Source organism: Haematobia irritans, chromosome 5, assembly GCF_050003625.1.
Source record: "Haematobia irritans isolate KBUSLIRL chromosome 5, ASM5000362v1, whole genome shotgun sequence".
Lineage (NCBI taxonomy): Eukaryota > Metazoa > Arthropoda > Insecta > Diptera > Muscidae > Haematobia > Haematobia irritans.
The window spans coordinates 122697824-122720027 of NC_134401.1; the positions used below are offsets into that span (position 1 = coordinate 122697824).

Below are 22204 nucleotides of genomic sequence, written 5' to 3' on the forward strand. Positions count from 1 at the left end.
ATTTTTTAAATGTCTAAAATATTACATATTTTTATTGAAGAAATATTTTTTTGTACCTTAGGAAATCGCAACAAATAACACCAGTGTAAAAATCCTGTTTGCTTTCATTTTTTTTAATATGATTGTGTAAACAATTCACAACAATACGCTATTGTGATTTAACACAACGACCATTTAACTTATCAATGTTGACTCTTACAAATAGAACCCAGTGGACCAATGTTTCTACATAAGAATATTTAATTTAGTTTTTTGTTTCTTCAATTTTAATGTATAACACAGAAAAAAATTTCACGAAAAATTTTCAAATTAAAATTTTAATTGAGTTTTAAAAAATATTCAATTAAAAATTTAACAGAATCAACAAATTTTTTAATTGAAACAAAAATCAATCACAAAAATTAATAATATGAATTAATTTTTTAATTGGATCAATTAATTTTCAATTGACCTTCAATTAATTTTTAATTGATACTTTCATTTCTGTGATTGAAGACATTTCAATTAAAAAATTAATTGGATCAATTAATGTCATGATTGAATCAGAATTTTTTTTTTGTTGAAGAATATGATGCTATTGTGATTTTGGGAAAACGTCAACATCATAAAATTTAACTTGGCAATGCTTGGAACCTAGCGAAATAATGTTTTTACATCAATAACAGCAATATCATGTTTTGTTCGACCACTATGTAATGTTTATTCAATTTGATTATATAAGCAGTTCACAATAGTATGCTATTGTGATTTAAGAAAACTACCATTTCATAAAATTTAACCTGGTATTGCTAGCTCCCGTCTATGAAACATAGTGAGACTTTCAGTGAAATATTGTGTTTCCTAAGGTCGGGTGGACACCTTGAAATCTTAAAAATTGAATTTTGATTGGATGCTGAATTACTTCCTACTTCGGATCTTTAATTTGATTTTCCATTTCAATTGATTCGCCCATATAATCGACTTTCAACAAAATTTCAATTAATTCGATATTTCGATCGATTAATTGATTTTAAGCAAATCGAGTTTTTGCATTTTCATATTGGTACTGCTAGCTCCCATCTATGAAACATAGTGAGACTTTCAGTGAAATATTGTGTTTCCTAAGGTCGGGTGGACACCTTGAAATCTTGAAAATGGAATTTCGTTTGGATTTTGAATTACTTCCTACTTCGGATCTTTAATTTGATTTTCAATTTCGATTGATTCGACCATAATATCGACTTTAACAAAATTTCAATTAATTCGATATTTCGATCGATTAATTGATTTTAAGAAGATCGATTTTTTTTTCATTTTCATACTGGTATTGCTAGCTCCCATCTATGAAACATAGTGAGACTTTCAGTGAAATATTGTGTTTCCTAAGGTCGGGTGGACACCTTGAAATCTTAAAAATGGAATTTTGATTGGATGCTGAATTACTTCCTACTTCGGATCTTTAATTTGATTTTCCATTTCAATTGATTCGCCCATATAATCGAATTTAACAAAATTTCAATTAATTCGATATTTCGATCGATTAATTGATTTTAAGCAAATCGAGTTTTTGCATTTTCATAATTTGCATCGAGTGCTAATATAATTCGTTTAAAATCTACTTTCACGCTGACGACTAATTTACTGCCAGTAATTTGTATTATTATACGATAAGAAATATCGATTATGAATAATAAAAAATATCTAATTTTACATTTGAATAACTTGCAATCAATTGTCGGATCGACAACTAATTTACTTCCAGTAATTTGTCATACGATAATCTGTTCCCAAGGGATTCAATTTAAGATATTTCGGACACGGATAACGTGAAAAAATCGGTTTGTATTACGACAAGAAACCAATGGTTTGATTTGATTGGTTTGATTTCATTATTGGCATGAGTCTCAAAGAGTAAAATTAAAATTGTATCCCTAAATTATATAAAAAGGATTACAATTTATTTATTGGAATGTTTGATCGATCAATTGAATGCAAAATATACTCCTATTTTTGTACTCAATTCCACAGAGAATACACAGCTTTATTTAATAAAAGACAAAATTAAGTTATTCGTAATCTAAGAGTAAAGTTGTCGTCTGTAGTTGACAACATCCCGAACATTGTTTTAAAAAATATACCCACTCGTTTAATATTTGAGTTTTGTACTTTATTTAACAATATGGTAACTAATTCATATTTTCCCAAATCATGGAAACTAGCTAAGGTCGTAATTTTACCCAAAAGAGATAAGGATCCTACGGATCCAAAGAATCTCCGACCTATAAGCTTACTATCAAATCTCAGCAAAATCTTCGAGATGTGTATAAATAATAAACTTACAAAGTGCATCGCTAGTCGTAAGTTAATTTGTGAAAGACAACTCGGCTTTAAGCACCAACATTCAACATCTCACGCCATAAACTGATTTCTCATGTAAATTGGAATATGTATAGGCATTTTCCTACTGGAGCTTGTCTCATCGATTTCGAGAAGGCGTTTGACTCCATTTGGATCCCTGGCCTAATCGTCAAATTAATATGTTACAGATTCCCACTTCCATTCTGATTTATTACTTGCGATCGGGAAAATTATAGTTCCAAGGAATTTTTGCCAATAAATGGGCTTCGGCAAGGTACGGTCAATGCCCCTGTTTTATTCAATTTATTCTTACACGAACTCTTGGAAAGTATAGATGATATAATAGGATTTGCAGATGACATTGTTGTATATCATTCCGATGATAACATCTATGGAATAAGTGAAGGTTTGCAAGGAAAATGTGATTCAGTAGAGAAATATGCAAAGGACTGGAAAACAATTTTGTTTCGCCCTCCAGTCAATAGGTTAGGTTAGGTTATGTGGCAGCCCGATGTATCAGGCTCACTTAGACTATTCAGTCCATTGTGATACCACAGTGGTGAACTTCTCTCTTATCACTGAGTACTGCCCGATTCCATGTTAAGCTCAATGACAAGGGACCTCCTTTTTATAGCCGAGTCCGAACGGCGTTCCACATTCCAGTGAAACCACTTAGAGAAGCTTTGAAGCCCTCAGAAATGTCACCAGCATTACTGAGGTGGGATAATCCACCGCTGAAAAACTTTTTGGTGTTCGGTCGTAGCAGGAATCGAACCCACGACCTTGTGTATGCAAGGCGGGCATGCTAACCATTGCACCATGGTGGCTCCCTCCAGTCAATAGGTGCAAATCCAATATTAGAAGGAATTAGACACGTTTTGGTATACGTCCAGCAGCGACAGATAGGAGTATACCTAAACAAGACACTGTTAAATACTTAGGAGTTTATTTAGATAAATTTCTCTACTTTGATTTTCATGTAAATGAGCAAAACTCTAAGACCAGGAAAGATTTCTTCAAATATAAGAAACTATTTATCTCGAGGAAGTTGCTGACAAAAGTCAAGATTATCATGTACCAGCTCTTCATAAGGCCCATTTTAACTTACAGTTGCTGTTCATGGTTCAACATATCACCTTCCTACATGGAGAGAATAAGAAAATTCGAATGAAAGTGTCTTCGTAGTTGTATGCAATTGTTTAGAACACTAGATAGCAAATTTACTAAGTATGCATCTAATGATGTTTTGTATAATTCTGCCGGAATCAACAGAATAGACAATTTTATTATAAAATTAATAAGAAATTATATTGTTAATAGTATGGAGTGTACTACGAATAATCTTATTATGGTTTCATATCATGTCAGCGAAGAATAACATACATAGCTTCCACTTTATTATCGGGCTATATGCCACCGGAAGCCTTTATATACCTCGACAATAAAGGCTTCATTCAGAGTCCAAATGGTATCCAAATTTTTCTATCATCTCTATAGAAGAGCGAATAACAAGCGTGTTGATAGCAATATACTAGCCAACAATGATATGAGATTCAAGACAAATATTCCTACCAGAGACATAGATAAAAGAGAAAACATAGATTTTGATAAATATTGGTGGATTATTCCCCAACCCCAACCTAACCTACTTTTACTAATACGACCCCTCTATTTTATACTTACAAATAAAAAAGTAATGTTTTTGCAAATTTTTTCATTACACAGCAATTATTGGAATTTATAGTCTCTATAATTTAAAGAAAATTAAAGAAAATTAATCTTAATAGTAAATGTATCTTAAAAGTTGTGCTGGAGAGTCCTGCTTAGGAACTGTGTGCACTATACATAAATAATTTATCTATTTGTTTATATGTAGTAAAATATCATATATAAACCTAAATAAATAAACGATTTTACAAAAAAAAACACAAAATTAGGTTATTATGTTATGCTACCTTGATTAAAGCTTTATAGTTTTTGGTTCAAAAAGATTTGATTAAGGATACAATAGGCCTGTTTGACATTCGATTTGTACTATACAACTTCTAATTTCTAGACTGATTTCTAATTTAATTGATTTTTGACGTAATCAAAATAATCTGTACTAGTGGTATTAAAGGTTGCAGATTGATTTAGGATTCCACAAAATACCTAAAAAGTTTCTAATTCGGAATTTTTAATAATCGAAGACTAAATCTCATAATGGCAACAAAAAAAAAAAATATTTATTAGAAAATTTAACACGTTTTTTAATTCGATTAATTAAGACTTATTAAATTAGAAAAAAATAAAAAAATATTAAATAGGAAATTTAACATGTTTCTGAATTTGATTAATTATTTATTAATTTATTAATGTAGTATAGCTATATTTCATAGCTGTTTAATAATATGAATACTTTGTGAAATGGTACTTTCCTTAGTTTAATCATTTTAATCAAGTTAGCTTTGCATATTGTAAAATTCATTTATTCAGGTTTTCAATTTCTAATTTAGTCTTTTTGAATTTGCTTTGCTTTACATATCATAGAGTTCTTTAATTTTAATTGTCATAATTCATAATTTCAATTTAAATAAATCGTATTCCAAACTATTGACGTTGATTATTTGGATATTCTTACACCATAGCCTATATGTGGGTGCTTAACAATTGACAATTACAATTTAAGAACATAATGGATATGAATCGTGCTACGGATCAAAATTTGAGGAATGCATGTTGCGTATTACATATATCATCAGAAGGAGACCGTAGCACATTAACCCTCAAATAAGTTTTCTCTTTATTTTGTCCATTTTTTGTTGTCTTAAGGCGTGTTTTACTAAAAGCTTCCTTATTTAATGAAGCCCGCGGGCTTGGGCATTAGAGGGTTAATAAGGCGGATGAAGCTATTGGATAAGGAAAAATCCAAAAAGAAAAGACTCGAAAAAGAAAACGACTTTTGTGAAGATAAAAAAAGACGTCTTGAGGAATAAGGAAGAATAAGAATGAAATTAGAAGAAGAAGCGGCCAAAAAACGATTTGCAGAAGAAATGACAAAGAAGAATGTAGACTTAAATGACCAAACGAAGGAAGTAAATGAAGAAAGGAAAATTGCAGAAATTGGTTTGGTTAGAAGCCGTTATTCGCAAGGCGGCGGAAGATGCAAGACATTTCGAAGAAAGGGTTTTGCAAGAAATGGAACCTGTGAGAAATGTGGAAATTAATGAAGGGCCTTCTCACTTATACGGAATGAGTAGCTGTGACCAATGCAGTTTGTGTGACCAACCACTTTTGACTTTCCGTGAGGCAGATGAATCAATGGAGACATTTTCAGAAGATGACTACCGCAATGTGAACGAGTGGATTAATTAGTTTGAACAATGTGCAGATCTATTGAAGTGGGCAAACATTCAAAAACTAATATATGCGAAAAGATTTTTAAATGGTACATCAAAATTATTCATGGATCATCAGTGTAAGGTTAGGTCGTATGGGGAGTTAAAAGATGACTTAAAGAAAGAATTTTGACCTAAAGTGAATAGTGCTGATGTACACCATATCCTACATTAATTAGAAAAAATAAATATATTTTAATTAGAAAGTTTAACAATATCAAACGACAATCAAAAATCGCTATAAATGTAATCGATTATAGCTTACCATCCCAGCAAAAAATACTTCAGCAGTAAAAGTTTAGTTCCGCTTTTTGGTATACAATATGGTAGGCCGTGCATCTACACTGCATGAATCGGTGGCAATAACGTAAACGAGTAATCCAACTAGTATATGATCATTCTATTTAGGTTATTGCAAACAATTCATGCAGTATAGATTCATGAAAGGTAGTGCTGTTTTCCTTCACGCCAACAATGCAAGATTATATCCCAGCAAAAAATACTTCAGCAGTAAGAGTTAAGTTGCGCTTTTTGGTATACAATAAAGTGGGCAGTCCATCCACACTGCATAAACCGGTGGCAGTAACGTAAACGAGTAATCCAACTAGTTTATGATGATTCTATTTACGTTATTGCAACCAATTCATGCAGTATAGAGGCATGAAATATAGTGCTGTTTTCCTTCACGTCAACAAAGCAAGATTATATCCCAGCAAAAAATACTTTAGCAGTAAGAGTTTAGTTGCGTTTTTTGTTATACAATAAAGTGGGCAGTGTATCCACACTGCATAAATCGGTGGCAGTAACGTAAACAAATAATCCAACTAGTTTATGATCATTCTATTTACGTTATTGCAACCAATTCATGCAGTATAGAGGCATGAAAGATAATGCTGTTTTCCTTCACGCCAACAATGCTATACTCAAGATTTTATATCACCTTTGAGCAATATTTCTATTAAAATGAGCAATTATATTGGCGCTATGTAGAAGCTGATCTAAACCGGGTCATCGCTCACAAAAATCAGCGCTGATTCAGTTGTTTTGTAAGCAGTTGGTACTGCTTCTCTCCCTTACAGTTCTGCTGAAATAGCGCACCATTGTTTTGATTCGGTTGTTTTGTTTTTTTTTACTGCCTCTCTCCCTTACAATCCTGTTGAAATAGTGCTCCATTTTTTGCTGGGACATCGCCCACAAAAATCAGCGCTGATTCGGTTGTTTTATAAGCAGTTGGTACTGCCTCTCTCCCTTACAATCCTGCTGAAATAGTGCTCCATTTTTTGCTGGGACATCGCCCACAAAAATCAGCGCTGATTCGGTTGTTTTGTAAGCAGTTGGTACTGCCTTTCTCCCTTACAATCCTGCTGAAATAGTGTTTCATTGTTTTGATTGGGTTGTTTTGTTTTTTTTTACTGCCTCTCTCCCTTAAAATCCTGCTGAAATAGTGCTTAATTTTTTGCTGGGATGCAAATGTGAGTTTACATCGCCACCAATATATTTCGAATAATGTACTTCAATCAGATTTATCATGTAAATCGAATATAAAAATTATCAAAAAACTCATAACATAATTCAAACTCGAATTCAATAAAGAAACATTAAAAATATGGTACTCAGAATAATACTCCACATGGGCAGTACATATTTCCTGTAATACATAAATATGTTTTTTTTTTTAATTTACAAAAACAACAAACATATTAATCTTTTGGCTTAATTAAAAGCCAGCATTTACTTCTAAAACTATTATTGTTATTATTTTTAAACTGATTGTGATGAGAATTTATAAAATATAGATTTTTAAAAAATATATATATATATGATATTAGTTGTAAGAATATTTCATTTTAGTTTCGTGTAAAAGATAGAATTGTTATTCTATTTTGATGGCTATTGTAAAAATTAATTTCTATATTATTATGTATATATATATATAAATGGTGGATAATTAAATTTTCGATCGCTCTATAGAACGATTGGTTTTTGCAGTTACATATACGCATCACTATAATATGATGGCATGATGTTGGTATTGTAGTGTCGGATGGGCAATGACTTGGCCATTATTAGATATCGATGATGTTGAATATGTTTTAGGGAAATTATCCATAAAGAGTTCCTTACTTAAGAAATAGGGATGCCAACGATGAGATGATTGTAACAATCGTAATCGTTGAAAATAACGACGCCAACCACAATTCCACCAAAGCCCATGAGATGGTGGCCAACAACATTGCGGACACCAATGCCATGAACACCATTGACAATGTTGTCGATGCCGATGCCACCAATCGTTTATATTGAAATTGTAATCATAGAAATAACGATAATTATTTAGTTTACTATTATAACTACTTTTAAGGGATTTTATTTGTTTGTAGGAATGATGAAAATTTCCGTATGATTTGTTAGGGATCATCAAATAATGATGAAGATATAAATAGGGCAAATGATGATGGGAAAGAGTATGGGGGAGATTATGGTAACGTAAAGATGTTTTGAATGGCCCAAGAGTTATGGGGAGTGGGCCTTTTCCATTTGGAATTTTGGTTTTTTGGTGTTTTTTCCTAGAACTATTAAAGATCTTGGTTTTATCATAGTTTTGTTGCTTAAGCGAAATTTTATTGAATATCTGATGTTTCCTATCACCATATATGACCAATGTTTTGAAAAAATTTATTTGATCTTTATGATACCATGAAGATATTGGAAGGGTGCTGGTAAGGGGATAAAGTATATATAACAAAGGATGGTGTAGGATATAGTGATTGCTATTGGGGTTTTGTATCAATCGTCGACCATAATCGTTGGAATGAAAAGTGGTTATCTGTTTTCTTGTTGTTGTTGTTGTTGTTGTTGTTTTTGTATTACATTGTAATTTAATTATGGAAAATTGTTGTTGTTGTTGTGGTGAGTTTTGCTTAGATCTAACATTTGTGTCATTCGATTTGTTATGACTAACATTATTATTTTTATTATTATTCTTATTAGTTGTATTTATTATACTCATATAGTGTTGTTCTTGTTGTTGTTGTTGTTTTTGTTCATTATTAGTATCTTTAAAATTACATATACTAAAATTAAATTTCAATTTTTTCATATTTTTATAAATTATTTTAACATGTTTGCTTTTGTTATTATTAAAGTTTTTAATTGTATTATTTTTAATTATTTTCGTATTATTATAATTATTATTTTTATTAGTAATATTACAACTACAACTAATTAAACTACAACTACAGTGACTAGAACTAACATTACTACAATTCTTCTTCTGCTTTTGCTTCTTCATCATCATCATTAACATCATCCTCGTCAATATTTTCGTATTCTTCGTTCTTGTCTTCATTTTTAACATTTTCAATTTCGATCTTAATTTTATTAGAGTTTTATTTTTGGCCTTTCTAGAAGCCTGTATACCCAATCGCCATCTATTGGTTATATCGCTGAGTATATGACTTAACGATCTTGACCCTGACTTTGATTGTGGCACTCGATGCCGCCTCCACCACCACCACCATGATCTCTGCAAATGTGTCAATTTACGTTTTCGATGCGGTTGCGTTTGTTGCATAAACGATTTCAAACGATTCGAATAATGCATCAAGAGTATTGAAACATTTTTACTTTGTAATAAATCAATCTGTTGTCTTCGACGATCATATTCATAGGAAATTTTAAAATTTTTCCTTTCCTTGGCATGTTTAAGTGATTGCTGTTTACTAACATTTACCTTTAAACAATTCTCAGATGAGGAGGATCCTGAGACCCCTATAGATCTGAGATAGATTATCAAAAGGCGATTTTCTGTGATATCATACCAGACCATCATAACCCGTTTACCCAAAGTTTGATCGCTTAACATTAATTCACGATTTTCACAATTTCTACAAGGATTTCGGGTCCTCTCCAAGGCAGTATTATTTTTCTTATTAGTAATATCTAAAGAATTCTTTGGATTCTTTTGACCCCAAGGTTCCGAGATTTGCAAGTCCTGTTGATTATGTTGCTGCTGCTGTTGATCCATTTGATGTCGTTGTCTGGATTGTTTTTCTATCATATTTTTGATGCGTATTAGTCTTGCCGTATAACACGACCATAGGCACAATAATGTACTAAGCCATAGTAAAAGTTTCTGGGCTTCATCATGTTTGCGATATGAACCCCAGGCCTCACCCGATGTCTCATAGTTCACGGCAAAATATGGTATACGACAGCGACTTTGTACCGTTGGCAATGCAGGACAATCTTCGGAAAAGGCCACCGCTGGCATATCATCTACATCATCATCATAATAATAAACCCCCTCACAGTAGGCATAATAGGGTAAACGTTCCGTTAAACGTGTAACATTTAGAGCCAAAGTATCATTGCGTACCGCTATAGCCACAGTTGACATTTTCAAATGACTTTCCTCTTTGTCGTCCATTCCCTCATTGCTTGTTAATAGTTTTTGTTGAATTTTTGTTTCTACCCGTATACTATGGTCATTTGTTTTATCATGATTACGTGCTTTCAAGGTGATATTGTAAATACGTTTCGTACTCTCTTTATTGATCTTTTCGGCTTCCATCTCAATATCTTGAGTATCAAGAAAATCATTGCAATAGGTGCATATGCCATCCTCTGATGATCGACAATAGGTGTAACAGCATTCAGTGGGCCCATGGCTGGCCTTGCGTAATTGTTCTTCCGTTTCCGCTATGTTGTAATCTACCACATCCACACAAACAGTTGAGAGTGAATAGGGAGAGAAAGAGAAAATAGATTAATTTATGTTATTTGCATATATTCATATGCATTAAAAGTTGCACTGGCTATTTTTTTCATACCTAAACATAAAAATGTTGGTTCACCGGCATATTGTGTTGGCATCGCTGGTGCCCTATCGGCCGGCAAAAGATATGGACATTTCTGTTCAACCGTTTGGCACACACTGAGGCATGGTCGTATTCTTCGCCGTTTGCGAAATTCAACTTTACGTTTTGATCTATAAGGAAGATGGAGGTAAATATTAATATTGGAAAATTATTTTATTATTATAGTTTCCGTTTACAGCAATAAATTAACTAGCGGCTTTACTGCAAAATTAATAGCAGTAACATTTTTTTAAATGTTATACCAAGGTATATGATACGATATAAACTGCTTATAAAAAATCAGATTTTTTTTTTTTTGATATTTGGTTCAAGAAATAAAGTCGGGTTTTTTTGGTATGGATTACAGTAATCCCTCGATTCACGTCGCCTCGGTTTACGTTGTTTCGATTTAGGACGTCAAATGTTTTGTTTCATCCCACTTCGATTTACGTCGCCATTCGATTTACGTCGTCGATTTTTTGCCAACTTTATCAGAAACGCGTTCCATAGTGCGATAAGTACCAAAGATGATGACATCGAAACATTTATTTCTGAAATTTTTACCGAAAATTCGTCAAATACTGATTGATATTGCATATATAACGCAATTTTAGAAGTGGCGATGTTTTTTTTATATGTATACAACGTAACGGTTTACCATTTGTTTATGAACTTAATTTCTAAACCCTGACATTTTTGAATCTTTTTGTTTATATGTTTGCTTCATGTATATATTTATTTATTTTTTATGAATAAAAAACTGAATTACTTTTATTTGTGAAGTTTTTTTTTTATTATGTACACTCACATACGTACATACATAATTAAATGGACTTCGGAGTAAGTATGAGCAATTTTTAATTCGGTTTACGTCGTTTCGATTAACGTCTTCAAATTTCGGAACCAATCACGACGTAAATTGAGGGATTACTATATATTAAAAATGGTTCGACAGCATCTGCGAAGCATATGTGTACAATGTGGCTGTTATATATTGCAGCCAATTTCAGGTTGGTATCACTTCAAATCCGTCCGTCTGATAGCTGACAGCTGACACATTTATATCTGTGACAGTTCATTTTGTTGTTTACAAGCTCACAAAATTATTTTGATTTATTGCATTAAGAAATAAAACAATTCGTGATAGAATTGAAGGGTAATCATGTGATTGAATTATATTTTAGAGGAAAACCACAAATGCTTTAAAAATAGTCCTCCCGCATTTAAATGTGAACAAATCTTTTGTTTTTCGTACTATTGATCTTTACCGTAATAATGGCAGTGTTGCATCGCAACCAAAAAGTGGACGAATTAATGATTCAAAAATTCAAGACCAGATTTGACTGAAGTTCACTCGGCAGTGGTAGAAAACTTGCTCGTGAGACACACATATAGCAAGAACGAATTCAAAAAACAATGGACAACGAGTTGGACTAAAGCCCTTGAAGTTCCAAACCGGTTAGACTGGGACAAGCCAAAGTTGTCAGTTACCGAATTTGGTTTTCTCCGATGAGTAGTCATTCCAAATGGAGTCAGGGAGTTACTTTGCTTGCACGAAAGTGACCAATCACCAAACAACTTAAATAATCGGTTTTACTTGCCTGTAAACCTGAACAGTTACACCGTCAATCACAATGGACTGAATAGTCTAAGTGACCCTGAAACTTAATCGGGCGGCCACTTTTACTTATACCAGAACTCGATAAAGGTAATATTAAAACAAGTAAGGAAAGTCTAAAGTCGGGCGGGGCCGACTATATTATACCCTGCACCACTTTGTAGATCTAAATTTTCGATACCATATCACATCCGTCAAATGTGTTGGGGGCTATATATAAAGGTTTGTCCCAAATACATACATTTAAATATCACTCGATCTGGACAGAATTTGATAGACTTCTACAAAATCTATAGACTCAAAATTTAAGTCGGCTAATGCACTAGGGTGGAACACAATGTTAGTAAAAAAATATGGGAAACATTTAAATATGAAGCAATTTTAAGGAAACTTCGCAAAAGTTTATTTATGATTTATCGCTCGATATATATGCATTAGAAGCTTAGGAAAATTAGAGTCATTTTTACAACTTTTCGACTAAGCAGTGGCGATTTTACAAGGAAAATGTTGGTATTTTTACCATTTTTGTTGAAATCAGAAAAACATATATATGGGAGCTATATCTAAATCTGAACCGATTTCAACCAAATTTGGCATGCATAGCTACAATGCTAATTCTACTCCCTGTGCAAAATTTCAACTAAATCGGAGCAAAAAATTGGCCTCTGTGGTCATATGAGTCTAAATCGGGCGAAAGCTATATATGGGAGCTATATCTAAATCTGAACCGATTTCAACCAAATTTGGCACGCATACCTACAATGCTAATTCCACTCCCTGTGCAAAATTTCAATTAAATCGGAGTTAAAAATTGGCCTATGTGGTCTAATGAGTGTAAATCGGGCGAAAGCTATATAAGGGAGCTCTATCTAAATCTGAACCGATTTCAACCAAATTTGACACGCATAGCTACAATGCTAATACTACTCCCTGTGCAAAATTTTAACTAAATCGGAGCAAAAAATTGACCTCTGCGGGCAAATGAGTGTAAATCGGGCGAAAGCTATATATGGGAGCTATATCTACATCTGAACCGATTTGGCTGATATTTTGCAAGTTTTTCGAGACTCATAAAATATTCGGATGTACGGAATTTTAGGAAGATCGGTTGATATACACGCCAATTATGACCAGATCGGTGAAAAATATATATGGCAGCTATATCTAAATCTGAACCGATTTTTTCCAAAATCAATAGGGATCGTCTTTGAGCCGAAACAGAACCCTATACCAAATTTTAGGACAATCGGACTAAAACTGTGAGCTGTACTTTGCACACAAAAATACATCAACAGACAGACAGACGGACAGACAGACAGACAGACAGACAGACAGACGGACATCGCTAAATCGACTCAGAATTTAATTCTAAGACGATCGGTATACTAAACGATGGGTCTCAGACTTTTCCTTCTTGGCGTTACATACAAATGCACAAACTTATTATACCCTGTACCACAGTAGTGGTGAAGGGTATAAAAAGTATAAAATCGAATAATTTCTTATATATTGTTTGTATTATAGAAAAAATAATAAATTATAAAAAAATAGAACTAAATAAACATGTTGGAAGCCAAAAATATGCGAGGGAAACTGATAAGAATGAACATTTTTTTGTTTGTCTAAAATTTGGGAGGAACGAATTATTTACTTGCGTGTACCCTTATGGTATAAGGGTATAAAAAATACTTCGAGGTTTCTTCTGCATTTAGGAATGACATATTTTCGATTTGTCTAAAATTAGAATCTGATAGATAAGTGATATTTCATCCAGGTTTTTATCGAATCATTAAGTTTTTTTCTTTTGCATTTAGAAATCGTGTTTTTTGTCATATTTTCTGAAACAAAGTTCTCTTCGAAAATTAATATTTTGATCAAGGTTTATGACGAATCCTACTCTCATATAACCCCTATATAGAAGGGTCTACCGTTATGGTTGACAAATCCACCGAATTTTGTTTTTTCATTTAAGAATGACATTTTTTCGACTTGTTTGCAAAAACTATTTCAGCAGTAAGACTTTAGTTGCGCCTTTTGGTATACAATAAAGTAGGCAGTGCATCTACACTGCATGAACCGGTGGCAATAACGTAAACGAGTAATCAAACTACTTTATGATCATTCGTTTACGTTATTGCAACCAATTCATGCAGTATGGATGCATGAAAGGTAGTGCTGTTTTCCTTCACACCAACAATGCTATACTCAAGATTATTATCACTTCTGAGCAATATTTCTATTAAAATGAGCAATTATATCAGCGCTATGTAGAAGCTGCTCTAAATCGGGACATCGCCCATAAAAATCGGCGCTGATTCAGTTGTTTTGTAAGCAGTTGGTACTGCCTCTCTCCCTTACAATCCTGCTGAAATAGTGCTCCATTTTTTGCTGGGAAGGGACAGATTAGGGTTTGATATTTTGAATAGGTTTATATTAAAACCATCAATTTTCTCTACTATGAAAAGTTATCCAATATTAAGATAATACATAATATTTGTTTTAAGCATTGTTTTCACTAAATGCACGATATGAATCTATGAAATTTGCGTCCCTCCCTTTGAAGTAAGGCAAATTTTCCTTAAAGTAAAGAAAAATATTTTGGGTTAAAAAATAATCTTTAAAGTAACCGGGGGAGCCACCATGGTGCAATGGTTAGCATGCCCGCCTTGCATACATAAGGTCGTGGGTTCGATTCCTGCTTCGACCGAACACCAAAAAAGTTTTTCAGCGGTGGATTATCCCACCTCAGTAATGCTGGTGACATTTCTGAGGGTTTCAAAGCTTCTCTAAGTGGTTTCACTGCAATGTGGAACGCCGTTCGGACTCGGCTATAAAAAGGAGGTCCCTTGTCATTGAGCTTAACATGGAATCGGGCAGCACTAGTGATAAGAGAGAAGTTCACCAATGTGGTATCACAATGGACTGAATAGTCTAAGTGAACCTGATACATCGGGCTGCCACCTAACCTAACGGAGGTATTGTATCTTTGGATTGAAGATAAAAACAACTTCAAAAAATCTAATACTTAGTTTGTTTTAAAAATTTATTGCTTTGAAGTATCTGTTAGAATTTGGATTTTAAACTGAAATTTAGTTGCTCATATTGAGCCTAGATTTAAAACTAGACTAGCTCCTAATAAAAATTCTTTATTTTAAAAGAAGCTGCATCTTTTTGGGTTCCACTTAATACCAAAACCCTTAGGGGAAGATCAAAATCATTGAATTCAAGGTGAAATATTTTGTGAGTATAGGAATGAAATTTTTTTCTGAATTTAGGCTCTATTTTGTTTACATCGAATCCTACTCTGATCTAGCCCAATATAGACGGTTTGCCAGGTTTTACTCATTAATTGTAAGCGTACTTATCTCTGCTTTTACATTAGTGAAGATTTTCTCAGCAAGACCTAATGATGGACAATACATAGACTGCTGCTATTATGTGGTTTCAGTTTATATCCGACTTTTTGGCATTGCAGACATCGGTCGTTTAAGGATATTTGTCATAATCTACATTTTCCACTTACCTTTTTAATAACTTGGATATCACTGGATCCTTAACAAATAAAGAATCCTCATTATTGGCAGTCGATATGGAATTAACAGATTGTTGCTGATTTAGTTGCTGTTTTACAACTTTGTTGTTATCATTAAGTTTCGACAATTTATGTTGCTGCTTCAGCAGTTGTTGTTCAACGTGGTCATCATGTCCCTGCTTCGCTAGATTCTTTTTATGGCCACCAATATAACTGGTTAGTAGTGGTGGTGGTGCTGCTGCTTCTGTATCATCACTGCGTTTTTGTCTTTTATTCGTTGATTTATTGCGATTATTTTGGTCGAAAGTATTTAAGCCAATGGCAATATTATGTTCATCACCCTCACTCTTTTTCGTGGTGGTGGTTGTGGTGCGTTGGAGAACGTCTTCATCGCTTCTTCTTGTATTGACGGACTCTGTACTACTTGATGGAATCTTTGTTGTAGTTTTGATGAAGATGATATCATTAAATGTCAATGCCGCATGGGTGTTACTGGTCACTGTTGGTGGTAATGTTGCAGCTATTGTGAAGTCTGCAGCATGAGCGGTACCACCACCAACACCGCCAATATCAGAAGTGGTAGTCGTTAGCTCTTCATCTGATGATGATGTCCTTAATGTTTCCATTGCCCTTGGTGGTGTGGATGATGGTTGTGTGTTTGTTTGGTAGGTGGATGTTGTTTGTGGTCTTTTATGCAATGCATTATAGCTGGGAATGTAATTATTGTTCAATTTATCATTAAATTGCTTTGTATTTTGATGATTATGTTGCTGTTGCTGCTGCTGCTGCTGCTCCTGATGATGATTATGATGATTTGAATGTCTTTGGTGATGCTGTTGTTGTTGTTGTTGATGTGACCGTGGCTGTCGCTGTTGTACATTTCTCCGCCTGACATGATGGTTAATGTTGTTGCTTTTGCCATGTTGCTGTTGATGCAAATGGCCATCATAATTATTATTATCATTGTTGTTGTTGTTGTTGTTATAGTTGTAGTTGCTGTTACTGTTGCGGTTAGCATTTGCCATTGTTGCTGTAATAAAATTCGATGTTGCTACTACTGTCGATATTGCTGGTGCTCTTTTTGTTGTTAATATCGTTGATGATATTTTTGTGCCATTGTTTGAAGTGATGGTGCTATTGCCGTTATGCATCGCTGTCGTCGTCGATTTTGTCAACGTCATTATATGAGAGGTAGTCATGTTTGAGGCCATGTTGGTATTGTTGTGGTTACTGTTGGTACTGCTTATATTGCTGCTGTTGCTTTTACTGATGCTATTGATTGAGGTGGGTGAATTGTTCGATAAACTCATTGTGGGTATTCGATTTCGTTTGATGTGATGAGCATCATTGTCATCTGTCGTATGATAATCACCACTAGGATAGTTTTCCGCATGCAAACTTTGGCCACTGTCCATTGCGGTTTCATAGAATTTTGGTGGTTTTATAACATCGTTGGGTTCGGCAAAATATGGCACCAATGTACTGCAAACCCAGCGTCGATAGGCTTCCTGCAAAGAGACATGAACCAGTATAAAATTGTGAACAAAATTTCCAATCAACTCATTAAGGGAATAATAATTCTTTTATGAACCAATAATAGACATGATGCATTTAGTCGATGTTGCATAATTAAAAAGGTATCAAAATTTCTATAATATTGAAAAATGCAAACTAGAAACGCATATTTGAATTTACAATATTTGTCAATGATTATGTGATGTCCTTTAATGTCCACGAGTAAATGAAAGATATGATTATTTTGATATAATGCCCTTCAATCCCTACGAAACATTGTTCAGAATGGCAAAGCCTGAAGCAATACTTACTGCAGTATAATATTATAGTGTACTGGCATTTTAACAATCGAATATACCAATAAAATTAGACAAATTAATTTCATTTGACCCCGCAACATTCCTCGACACAAATTTGTTTAATTTCAAAGCTGTCAAAACAATACTCTTCATCAACAAATCTGGCTGATCGCTTTTGAATGCTTTGTGTGTGGATATCATGGAAGTCATAACTCACCAGATCTTAGGACTAAGCTAGTGTTTCTTTCTTAATGTCACCGATTAGCTTTAAGGGCTCAAAGATAGCACGATTGAATTTGGCATTTTTGGTTGAAGTAAATGGGCCACAAAAACAAAAATATATATACAGAAATTAAATTCTTCTTCTACTCCGGTTTGTTGGATTAATGAAGATTATCGATTCTTAGCCATATGCCGAAGCCAATTTTATGGTGGAACTCTGATCTCTACACACAGAAAACAAATTTGTTGTGCCAACCAATTTTTTTGCCAACCAAATTATTTGGTCCCATCTACTATCAGAATATAACCGACAAAATTTGTTGAAGCAACCAATTGTTGTCTGACACAACAGTATATAAAATAGTTTAAAGAACAACATTTTGGGCACATTAATAGTCTAATTGGCAATCACAACCAATAAAATTGCATTCGTTTGTTAAAACAACTAACTATTTGCCCGATAACCAATGCTTGCGAATTTAAAGAAAAAATCCGTTGGAATCATTTAGTTTTTATTTTATTATATATTAATGCATATTGTAGTTATTGATCAAAAAGGATCTTGTAAAAAGCCTTTTATGAAGGGAAAAAGATAACCCCATGAAATAGCCAAGGTGGAGATTTGCAAAATCTTCAAAAGCACAATCAAATATTTCCAGTTGTTGTTGTAGTACCATATTATCATCATTGGAAGCGTCCCATAGCAAATGAATAACATGGATTTTCCAAACTTCCGCCAATTCTCACGCCCATGCATTAACTTTGTTAGTTCGACCACTCACAATCACGTGATCAATTTTCAGTGTGACTTGGGATTCAATCAGACTCATGAAATTTTTCTTATATATCGGCAGCAGGGGAAAGTTGAGATTTTGAGACCGATGATGAGGCAGACAAACCTTATATTTACCTTTCCCAACCTCGGTAATGGTCACATTTGCTAAGATATCTCTACATATGTTATGGAAATTAAGAGAAATGGTGAAGAGTGAGTTGCAATTTGATGTTTATCTTACTTACCTTGAAAAAAAATCTAACTTGATTTTTAAAATTTTATATAATTAATGAAACAAAAGATTATTTTTTGTCATATATGTAGTCCATAGCAACAAGTTCCCTTTATAACTATCAAATCTGTTAATACAACCAACTTATTGGCCAGACAGACTTTCTGTTGGGTTTGGTGACACATTGGCAAAACAAATTAGTTATCACAACACTATGGAATAAATTGAAATGGTTGCTTACTTCAATATATAAATAACGACCAATATTTGGTCGGGTGTACGAACTTTTAGTCACACAGCTATTATATTGGTTATAGAAACCATTAAACAAGGGAAGTAACTAACATTTATTCCAAAGAACTAAAAATTGTAGGTCTCCACTATCTATTTGTTGTCGTACTTGAATTCCAACCAATTATTTCTCTGGGTGTAGTTAATAAAAAAGTCAAAACCCGAATAATTCAACAATTATTAACAAATCAATGTAATCCTTCGGTTTCAATTCGTGATAGGTGGTTTGTGCGTTTTGAAGGTGGTAGTTTCGATGTCCAGGACAGCAGAAGAAGTTTGAAGAGAATGAATTGGAGGCATTACTCGATGTCAAACGCAAGCAGAACTTGCAAAATTGTTCCAAGATACACGCTAAGCCATTTCCCAACGATTGAAACTTATGGGAACGATTTAAAAGCAAGGCACTTGGGTACGGTATGAATTTAAGCAGAGATACATCGAAAGGCGATTTTTCGCTTGTATACAGCATCGTATCGTTACTGGTGATGAAAAGTGACTCCAGTACGATAATCCCAAGCGAAGAAATTATATAGTTACCCCTGTTATACCTCAACATCGGCATCTTTCTATGGAAGAAGCTTATGCTGTATATATGGTGGGGACAGGAGCCACCGTGGTGCAATGGTTAGCATGCCCGCCTTGCATACACAAGGTCGTGGGTTCGATTCCTGCTACGACCGAACACCAAAAAGTTTTTCAACGGTGGACTATCCCACATCAGTAATGCTGGTGACATTTCTGAAGGTTCCAAAAGCTTCTCTAAGTGGTTTCACTGGAATGTGAAACGCCGTTCCGACTCGGCTATAAAAAGGAGGTCCCTTGTCATTGAGCTTAACATGGAATCGGGCAGCACTCAGTGATAGGAGAGAAGTTCACCATTGTGGTATCACAATGGACTGAATAGTCTAAGTGAGCCTGATACATCGGGCTGCCACATAACCTAACCTAACCTAACCATGGTGGGGACAGGAGGGTGTGGTATAGAATGAGCTCCGGTAATGGAGCGAAACGATTACAGGAGATTTGTATCGAATTCAAAGCATTGCAGGATAATATTTGGAAAGGCACGACAAGGTGATTTTGCAATTCCATAAGCTCGGCCATATGTTGTAAATCTTCTAACTTTATTGTAACATATGAGTAATTGGAAATGCAATGGGAAGTTCTACTTAAGCCTCCGTATAGCCCATGCATTGATTCTTCAGATTTTTTTAGATTAATTCTAAAACGGGATTTTAAAGTCTCTATATATAAACAAGTAAGAAAGTCTAAAGTCGGGCGGGGCCGATTATATTATACCCTGCACCACTTTGTAAATCTAAATTTTCGATACCATATCACATCCGTCAAATGTGTTGGGGGCTATATATAAAGGTTTGTCCCAAATACATACATTTAAATATCACTCGATCTGGACAGAATTTGATAGACTTCTACAAAATCTATAGACTCAAAATTTAAGTCGGCTAATGCACTGGGACTGGGTGGAACACAATGTTAGTAAAAAATATGGGAAACGTTTAAATCTGAATCAATTTAAAGGAAACTTCAAAAAATTTCATTTATGATTTATCGCTCGATATATATGTATTAGAAGTTTAGGAAAATTAGAGTCATTGGTACAACTTTTCGACTAAGCTGTGGCGATTTTACAAGGAAAATGTTGGTATTTTGACCATTTTTGTCGAAATCAGAAAAACATATATATGGGAGCTATATCTAAATCTGAACCGATTTCAACCAAATTTGGTACGCATAGCTACAATGCTAATTCCACTCCCTGTGCAAAATTTCAACTAAATCGGACCAAAAAACTGGCCTCTGTGGTCATATGAGTGTAAATCGGGCGAAAGCTATATATGGGAGCTATATCTAAATCGGAACCGATTTCAACCAAATTTGGCACGCATAGCTACAATGCTAATTCTACTCCCTGTGCAAAATTTCAACCAAATTGGGCTAAAACTCTGATTTCTGGGACCGTATTAGTCCATATCGGGTGAAAGATATATATGGGAGCTATATCTAAATCTGAACCAATTTCAATAAAATTTGGCACGCTTGAGTATAGTACTAATTGTTCTTCTTGTGCAAAATTTTAAGCAAATTAGGGTAAAACTCTGACTTCTGGGGCCATATAAGTCCATATCGGGCGAAATATATATATATTGGAGCTATATCTAAATCTGAACCGATTTCTTCCAAAATCAATAGGGATCTATTCTGAGCCAAAACACATACTTGTGCCAAATTTGAAGTCGATTGGACTAAAACTGCGACCTAGACTTTGATTACAAAAATGTGTTCACGGACAGACGGACATGGCTATATCGCCTCAGGAGCCCACTCTGAGCATTTTTGCCAAAGACACCATGTGTCTATCTCGTCTCCTTCTGGGTGTTGCAAACATATGCACTAACTTATAATACCCTGTTCCACAGTGTGGAGCAGGGTATAAAAAAGACTTTTTCACATTTTTATCCGACGTTTCGTTGGTAATTTCCAACTTCTTCTGGTATGAATTTCATTGAAATCTGGCAAACATATCAAAATTCTTCTGGATAATCAGCGTTTTCGTTATTATGAGGAAGTTAAAATTTGGGTCGATTCGCCGATTGAGTCGAAAAACGAGATCGTATGTTGACAGAACAAGTAGTGGCTGGCGATGGACAATATAGCGAAACCTCTCAGATGTGCTCATCAACGTTCGCCAAAATTTTGTCCACATTTTGGAGGTGTCCAGTTATGAGAGGTTAATTTTAGTGTATAATAAACAATTGTCCACTACTAAAAGGTGTTCGGTTTTCAGAGCGTCCCAGTTTCAGAAGGTTTTACTGTACTTCGATTGATAAGTCTGTTACATTTGTTTTTCACAATAAATTTTCAAACATTTGAAAATTCCCTTATTTTTAATTTGTGCGCCCAACACATGAAGTACAAATACTGTATTAATGAAGTCTTACCGGATATATTTATATGCAGGGAGGACTTTTAATGACACATACATACATACTAAGTAATTATAACGGTATGTGAGTGTCTGCCATATTTTATGATTATTAGTTATGGCGCCATATTTGTCATTTTGATACACAATAATAACACAACCGTGATGACTTTGTTTAGATTTTACATTACCCCAACGTC

At 34.0% G+C, this 22204-nt stretch overlaps 1 protein-coding gene across 1 annotated transcript in view; it reads right to left on the reverse strand.

Annotated features, from left to right (window-relative positions):
- Positions 1-8485: 8485 nt before the first annotated feature.
- Mid1 (calcium-permeable channel component Mid1) overlaps positions 8486-22204 on the reverse strand; it is a 272394-nt gene continuing 258675 nt past the window's right edge. The window contains exons 4-8 of the mRNA XM_075311745.1: positions 15715-17231; positions 10547-10704; positions 8955-10427; positions 8647-8771; positions 8486-8548 (exon numbers count right to left, since the gene is read on the reverse strand). Coding sequence (XP_075167860.1) covers positions 8486-8548; positions 8647-8771; positions 8955-10427; positions 10547-10704; positions 15715-17231 — 3336 coding nt within the window. The remainder of the gene's footprint in view (positions 8549-8646; positions 8772-8954; positions 10428-10546; positions 10705-15714; positions 17232-22204) is intronic.